Source organism: Telopea speciosissima, chromosome 6, assembly GCF_018873765.1.
Source record: "Telopea speciosissima isolate NSW1024214 ecotype Mountain lineage chromosome 6, Tspe_v1, whole genome shotgun sequence".
Taxonomy (NCBI): domain Eukaryota; kingdom Viridiplantae; phylum Streptophyta; class Magnoliopsida; order Proteales; family Proteaceae; genus Telopea; species Telopea speciosissima.
Window position 1 is genome coordinate 47,794,983 of NC_057921.1, and position 8,738 is coordinate 47,803,720.

Here is an 8,738-nt window from a genome sequence, read left to right on the forward strand (position 1 = left end):
GATATGCTTATCGCATTGGTTGCTGATGCAGAGAGCACATGCAATACAGTGGAGAAAACAATGATGATTATTCTTATGTGGCTCTGTGTTATCTCCTGCGTCTTTGCCCAGATGGTAGATACTTATCAAGATCCAGAGACGATGAAACTATACCATGGATTGGTAACCACTAAAGGGTTGAGATTATACAACTCACCTCGAAAAAGAATATATGATCGAAAGTACAGGTTTCGTAAAACAGATATACTTCATGCCGCCATGGCAGTTATTGTGTTCGGAGTGTTTGCAATTTCAGACAAGCGAGTCACGGAATGTTTGGTGTTTAGACATGAAGGTGTATTTTCTCAAGTTAGGAGGAGTTTGCCTCTAATGGTGAGTACTATTTGTACTGGTTTGAATTTACTCTTACCCAACCCTCGCTTCGGTGTAGGGATGCGTGGCTGATTAGAGAACTTATAAGTTGTGTTATGTATGTGCGTGCGTGAGAATGAAAGGCTTTGTCATGTTTGTGTGTGTGAGAATGAAAAGTTGTGTCATGAACGTGTGTTTGAGTGAGCGTGAGAGTATATGATAAGAGGATTGTTCTTTGATTTTTATTTAATTTTGGTGATTAATAGTGACCTAAACATTTTCATTGATATTTGAGTTCTTGAATATGACGTTATTTCCGAGTACATGTAATATGTAGTTCTCAATAATCAGCTTACCAATATATAGATCAGACTCTGCCGGGCCTGGGTTGAGCCAAGACACCAACCATAACTGTAACCTGGCCAGTCCTTTCTTTAACCCCATACTGGCCAACTGGCTGGGTTGAGCCAAGGCACCAACCGTAACTGTAGCCTGTCTAGATCAGAGTTGTCCAAACCAATTTGTTCCTGTATACTTAAAAAGGACTTGAACAATAAGGTTAGACAACACAGTCGAGCAAATGCATGATTGAAAGAAAAGAGTAAAACTAAACAACAGTCAAGCTCATGCATGATTGTAAAAAAGCCTGAATCAAACTAAACTCCAACACTCAACAACTGTCAGCTGAAGATGGGAGTGTGGGAAACAAATGCGGGGTGAGTGTTAGAACAAGAAGCAAATTGGGGCAAAAATGAAGGGACTTGGATATTCGCATCGGGCCGATGAGTTGAGCTCCAGCAAGATTTTTCATGGAATCAACACAATAGCTAATCAGCCTCAGCATATGCAGTCTCAAGGTGTGCTTGCTCAGCTTCCTGCACTTCCTTCTCAGTCTTTCTTCCCTTCTTGGACTTGTAGTAAACACTCATGAATGTTCCCACAGCTCCATACTTGTTCCGGCATTGCTCATAAAGCGAAGCATCAAACATCCTCCAGAAGTTCTTTTCATTCAGCTCAGACACAGCATACTGTGGCTGGTACCCATGGTTCTCAATCAACCAGTCCTCCATCCGACGGACAGCCTCAGATCCATCAAACTCCTCACCCCTCAAGACAGGCCCTGGAGCATAGTAGACCCCAACATCTGTGTACATCTGAGCATACTCTGTATCTCCCTGCCTTTGTTGAAGCTCAAACCCAGGTTCAGGATAAATCATAGCTTTAATAGGGGTTTTAAACAGTCTGTGTGGACAGAGCCAGATGGGGTAAACCTGGGCAAGAAGGAGATGAAATTTTACTAACTGGAAAGGAGAGATAACAAACTACATAACCAGTGCCTTCGAGTAATATTCACAAATTGAGTAGGTGGAGCAAAATGAGAGTATTGGCAGTTCATAACTAAATCTTTAACAATCCATCCTAGGTCAAACAAGGCAAATTCATAGACATCAAAACATCCCTAAATTTCTTACACTGGATGAGATAAGAATCATCATATAGTAAGATTTTCAACTCCAGCTGATTCTCAAATATTTAAAAAAAAAAACTTGTAACATCAGGGAGCGAAGTTTTACATATCTGTAACACGAGGTTGTACACTTGTACTACAGTATTAATTCAAAAGCAATCACTTCATACTCTCATCAAAATCAAATATCATAATTACCATTAGGTCACAAATTTTGCAAGAAGAAAAAGAAGCATGAAAAAGCAATTTTTCAAAAATAATAATGTTAAGAGTTATAAATTGGTAATGCATGTTTGGCAGGGTTTAGAGAGAGAGAGAGCAGTACCTCCATCTCCCGGTGGACCCACTCTAGTGCATCTCCAACCTTGTACAGTGGAACAAGCATGTCCTGTATCACATGCATCTCATGGTAATAGTTTCTGATTGCTTCACCTTGAGTGGCCTTTAGCAGAGAAACCTTGGGAGGCATCAGCCAACCTAGGGTCCACCTGAACCACCATTGATCACCAAATGGTAGGATCAGCTTTCCCTCCCAGTACAGACATCTTGTGTGCCGGTGATAGTACTCCCTGGTAGGAATGTACTCAACAAATTCCCCTTTCTTGAGTGCCTTCTGAGCATGCTGATAAAACCAGGGCTTGAACCACCATCCCACATTGTTGATCACATTCCCCTTCTTTTTTGCCTCTTCCTTCGAAGCATATCTCCCAGTCATGCAAACAGCCTCTGTGGGGGTATAGATCATGCCTTCGACAAAGTCTGGAACCTTTGCAGGGTTATCCTGATCTCCATCTCGAGGTGCAAAGGAATCCACATAAGCTTGGGCAAGGTCCTTCAAATTACCCACTACAGGTTTGTAGGTCAGCTTCATGTACTCTTTAATAGGTATGAGCTTGATTTCAGCAGCAACAAGAAGCCCAAGCGTTCCTTGAGACCATGGGATTGCATAGAACAGGTCAGAGTACTCATTGTCTTTGGTTGCCCTCACCAATCTCCCATCTGCAAGTACAATCTCATAAGCAACCACAGTATCAGAGAAGAGACCATAGAGGTGGGAGCTCCCTTCAATCCCATAACCATTGATGAGGCCACCAACAGTGAGATCATCGAGCTCAGCAACCACAGCAAGGGCAAGGTTCATTGGGACTGTGACCCTGGATATTTGGCCCATGTTGACAAGGGGCTCAACCCTTGCAATCATTCTATCTCTGTCAATTTCAAGAATGTTTCGGAAGGCTGCGAGATCAACCTCAAAATGTCGGGCTCGCTTATAGTCAACATTCCGCATCCCAACAGCAATCCATGGCTTGCGTGCCGTGCAGACAAGACCATCCTTTGATGGGTTTCTCTGCTTGAGGCGTTTAACAACTTTTTTGACATTCTCATCATGTTCCTTCTGACGCTGCTTGTAAGACTTCCAGTTAGATTTGACATCCCCAAGATAGGTGAGGAAATAAATGAAGCAGGAGATAGGGAGTACGACAAAGATAACAATAATCCAGCGGAACTGGACAAAGTAGTCCACCCAGATCTTCTTCCTCTTGGGGCGCAGAGGAGCCTCAAGATCTGACATGATGGAAGAAGGGAAATATGACCTTTGCTGCATTGACCAAAACACAGATTGTGAGCTAACACACTAGCATAAATTCAAGATTGCAAATTAAAATTTGCAAGATGCTCACTAAGTGAACTTTGCCGATAGGTTTTCAGTTACAATACCAAACAGGATATATACACAAGCAAGAGATGGGTAAAATGAAGAATCCATCATGTCTATGGTATCATACTCATGAAGATATGCAATACAATTAGGACTGCATATGTTGAATTATGGCATCACTTAGATGAAACACAGAAACAACTAGAAGACCATATAAATATCTCATTCTGAAGCAACTCATAAATCATCTGCTCATGATATGGCCAGTTCAATTTTTGGCATTGGAGATCTCATGATGGAAGCCCCCCCCCCCCATCTAGTGATTCATACAAAGTGGAACCTCCACTTGAGGAGCATGTATATGGTGGACAAAAATATGGAAGTTTCGTTCTTTTTGTTCAAACACGAAAGAAAGCAAACAGCAAACAAGAAAGGAATCAACAGAAAGATCCTACTACAATCCAAAAGGAAAAAAAAAACAAAGCAGATTTGGTGTCTTGGAAATTGGAAACTTAATGATGCTCGATCAAAGATCCTAATGCTTTGAGCAGAAGAGGACAGAAATACCAGACATACACTTAATAAAAGTAAAGACCTTAAACCTTCTTGTTCTTACAAGGTAAGGGCAATTATTAAAGATAATAAGTTGGGAGCAGACAAATATGAATGCTAAAAAAAGACATTCAGTAAAGTATCTAGCATCCTTCGTGTCAATTAAATGGAATATGGCAAGTTCTTAAGATTTCTTTTGTACTCACAACTACCAACTTAAACACTAGTATTTCATGCCCATAATTAGTTCAGGTATGACAAAAAAAAAAAAAGAGTACGGGATACATACGGGTATCAAAAAACCTAGTCTTCAATAATACCTTTTAAAAACCGGCATAACAGAACATGCACAGTAATAAAACGTCACGCATTTAATATGTGTTTAATACGGTTCCTCTTTAAAAATCCATGACCAAATTTCCTGCATATATTCACTATGCAGCAGAGAAGCACATATTCAACAAATCAAGGCACAAACACAAATTCCACCAAAACACCAGGTTGACTCAATGGAAAATATCAGAATCCCTGCCACATACACCATCCTTTTCTTCCAATTTCCATTTTTAAATTTCCAAGGTGCACCTCTGATCGAAACACGTGTAATAGAACAGTTACAGACGCTCATTAATTTCTACTTTATGTCTTCCATTGGCATAGATTTCACTTCTTTTGAGAGTATAAGAATTTACTCAACAAATCAAAGCCTCTATTTCCAAATAAGTCTCTTTTCCACCATAGCCTCCCTTTGACCCAAATTCTTCCCCCTCCTTCCCCACCACCATGAAATAAAAAGTCCCAAGAAAGGGTGTTGGATGTTCTTTGGGGTGAATGTGTTCACGCAGAGAGGTCAATAGAAAGAGGGTGGGGATGCCGGCCGATGCCCCAGTAGAAAAACATAAAAAAAAACCTTCTTGCATTAATTGGAATACAAATCCACAGGGGGAACAGAAGCCATATTATTAACTGAAGAATAAAACATTTCAGGACCAAAATTTAGATTTCGTCTAAGAAGACGCTGAAAGGTCCAAAGTAAAGTACACTGAGGAAAAGGAACAGAAAAGCCAATCCCTTTTAGTTGGTTCAATTGTTTACCTAAGTAACAGAAAAGTTGCAAATTGCTTCCAAATCCTATCAGTACATAGTCAATAGTGGAAGAATCAGAACCAAATGACTAATGGACAAGAATCCCAGACTGTAAGGAGAGAGCACTTTAAGGGAACAAAGAGCCTAACTTTCAACATCAAAATAGTCAGAAAGCAAAAGAGATGCAGCCACAGGTGGTATTGCAATATATATATATTCACAATTCCAAATCACCATTACGGCTAATCAGCCTTGTTTTAAGCCCCCCAATTTGAATGAACTTTCTGTGCCTGAGAAAACAGCTTCGCAATAACGTCTATCAAAAAAGAAAAAAGTGCGGTAATTTTTTTTTACTGATCTGAACTAATTAAGCCATCGACCTTGAAACTATTAAGGTCATAAAAGATCTGTAACATGTTCATAATTACAAACATCCTAAAATTTCTAAACCAAGTTAGGAAAAAGGAGAGAAACTGAAAGAAACCTTGAAAAAAAAGGGAAAATAAGAAAAATTTTGTTTGATTTACATTATTAACTATTAAGGACTAAAATCATAGTAAATAGTAGAATAATACGATGCGCAAATTTTCAATGATAAGTGCAGTCCGACAAAGAACAGAATTTCAGAAAGCAAACAACACTGCAAAGAGTATTCAGTATATCTGGAAATATAGAAGTAAGATCTGATGATGCACTGTAAACATGATCAGGATGACAAGATATCAAAACCATGATAGACGGTGTGTATGAGGAAAAGACCACTGGATCTCTTAATCTCCATTGAAATCCAACCCAATCGTGCGCAAATGATTCACCATTTGCAACAAATCTCAAGATCAACGATCCAACAACAACCAACTTCACTGCAGATCCCTCTCACTGAGGTCAAGCTCATCAAATCAGGACCCACACTATTGACAAATTCTCAACAGGAATGGATCAAAACACAATGGTTTGGTATAATTAGGGGTGTTGGAAGATATAGTTGACTAAACCAAAAAGCATCCCACAAAAACGACAAGCAATGGAAATAAATGAGAATTAATATCTGAAGCGCTAAAACATCAATATTAACAACAGGAAAAGAGGAATTACAACAGAAGTCCTAATCGACTTCAACATCTCAGAAATCTAATAGAAACAGTCAATACCGTACAGAAAAGGCTAATTACTTTCAGATCCGAAAATTCTAGTAACGATCAACTTCAAAGTAAGCCAAAGAACAACAAAGATTCAGAGTTCGAAACTCAAAACAACAACCAACATTACACATCAAAAGGACTAGAAATGAGAGTTATATCTGCGAATGTGACTACGAAACCACAGATCATAAATATGATCGAAATCCAAGAATGTCGAGTTACCTTGAGCAAGATGCAGAAGAGAGACGGCAAGATCAAAGTCTTGAAAGATCCCACATCGCAAAATAGCTCAAACAGAGGAATGAAGCAGAACAACAGCGCTAAAGATAACTTGGGGAGACCGACAGAGGCTTATAAAGTTAATATATATAGAAGAAAGGAAAGAAACAGGGGAGTGGAGAAACCAAGGAGAGATCCCAATGGAGATTCCTTCACCGTCTCGCTGGCATCCAGAGTGTCATGTGAGAACGTGAGAGAATCTCGCATGTATATAATTATAAAAACCAATACAATAGAAAGCTGAACCATTTTAGGGTTTCATCTTAAGTTCCAACCTAGGGCTTTCTTTGTGCCTGAAATGGATAAAAAAGAAAAGGATATAAATTAGTGTGAATGATAAATTCTTTTACTTCTTTAATGTTTGGAAACATATTAGTGGATTATGATCCTAACAAATATGGGTTTTTTTATTGGTCAAGATGTAAAACCTTGGCCCAAACATCTAAAATATGACGTAAATCAAATAGAAATCGAAACTACTACGGTTTTGAAAATGTGTTCATATTCTTAGTTAGGTTTTGGTTTCTACATTTTATATCTTGAAACAAATCGAAACCTAATCAATTGATACCCCGATCATGACCAAATCTAATCCAACTCACTAATTCGATTTTTTATTTTTTTAAATGTGGTTTGGATTGCATAGAAAAAGAAAAACTTAGTATTTTTTTTCGGTAATAAAAAAATTTTGGTATTTTATTTACATAAAAATATAAAAGGCTAATAATGTAGCTCTCTTTTGTTTTCTAGTTTTTTATTTGGGTAATTAAACAAACTACATGTCAATCTTAAAAAGTTAACCAATATTTGGGACCACGGAATGGTGGATATATACAATACACACCACACTCATACACCTGATGTTGGACTAAACCCTATGCTGCCATCTAGTTTCTAGTATCATTATAGCTTTTTGTGGATCGATACCTCTGTGCACACTGTTAAATTTGTAAAATATGAATGCAGGGGTTTTTTTTTTTTTTGGGTGAAAAGAAAATTTATTAATGAAAACCTATGGGGAGGCTAGTACAATAAGCATAAAACATTAGAAAAAACATTAAAAAGAAACAGGGAGGGGGACTCCCAAAAAGAAAAACAAGAGTACTAAACATCAACGGAAACCAACGCATCAACCGTGAAATTGCCTTCTCACAGCATATGTGTGAAGCTAATTTGTTGAAAACGGATGGATAAACTGATGCGGTCAACAATAATGTGTGAGATACACCACGGGATACAGATATTTTAACTTTTGAGACTGTTGATGACCAAAAGGTTGTTACTCTCTACAACTCTATTTTGGTAGTCTCTCAAAATAACTATAGTCAAGGCTTGGCGGACAGCCAGGGCTTTTGCCAGAGACACATGAATGGCTCCAACATCTGCAGTGAAGCAAAAAATGAATCTCACTAGAAAATCTCTTCTCACACTCCAGTGCCAGCCATACTTGGGTTACCATGGTTTATCCCATCAACATTAATTTTGATGGTGTCTACTGGAGTAGAGATTTGCTTGCCAGGTTCCCTCCCTTCAATTGGGAGTTGAGCCATGTGGGGTCTTGTCCCATATGGAGACAAGTGCCCCATGTGATGGCAACCCTACCTTTCTTTAGTGGCTTGTGAAAATTGAAGGAACACACTTTAGAGTACAGTGGAGTTCTGACAAAAAAAACAAAAAAGAGAGGTTTTGGAGAGAGGAATAGACAGTCTTGCTTGAAAAAAAAAACAAAAAACAAAAAACCACCCAAAGGTTTTGAAACTCTCTTCATGAGGAAGGGTAGAATTTTTGTTAAGAGGTCTTCTTTCACAGTTGGGTTATTCTTAGGACCATTTTCTCATATATCTCATGATCTTGTTAGTGCTTTTGGTTATTTCTCCAATACATTGAAAGACACATTTGGGGCTTGTAGAGGTGGGGTAGTGTCATTTTGTTAATCATTGTGAGGTAATTTTGTACTTCTTCAAGTTGCATTATTGTTCTCTCATTCTTATAGTAAATCTCAAGTTTTGAAAAAAAATAAAAAAATTAAGAAGAGAATCGTTGTAAACCTCATTTGATTTTAGCAGATTCTTCTCGAAATTGCCCCATGATTTTATAGATGGAAAACCAAATTTTGATTTGGATGAGTCGATCGAGTTGAGTTAAAATTTTAGAAAATCTGATCAAGAGACATGTATTCAGCTAGGGTAAAACATGAAAA

General features: G+C 38.3%; 1 protein-coding gene across 1 annotated transcript; it reads right to left on the reverse strand.

Moving 5' to 3' along the window:
- Positions 1 to 1,116: 1,116 nt before the first annotated feature.
- LOC122664415 (delta(24)-sterol reductase) lies at positions 1,117 to 6,568 on the reverse strand. Its single transcript, XM_043860216.1, has 3 exons — positions 6,482 to 6,568; positions 2,145 to 3,419; positions 1,117 to 1,622 (listed from the first exon to the last, which is right to left on the reverse strand). The coding sequence occupies exons 2-3, from the start codon at positions 3,390 to 3,392 to the stop codon at positions 1,179 to 1,181; spliced, it is 1,692 nt and encodes a 563-aa protein (XP_043716151.1). The 5' UTR covers positions 3,393 to 3,419; positions 6,482 to 6,568; the 3' UTR covers positions 1,117 to 1,178.
- Positions 6,569 to 8,738: the final 2,170 nt, after the last annotated feature.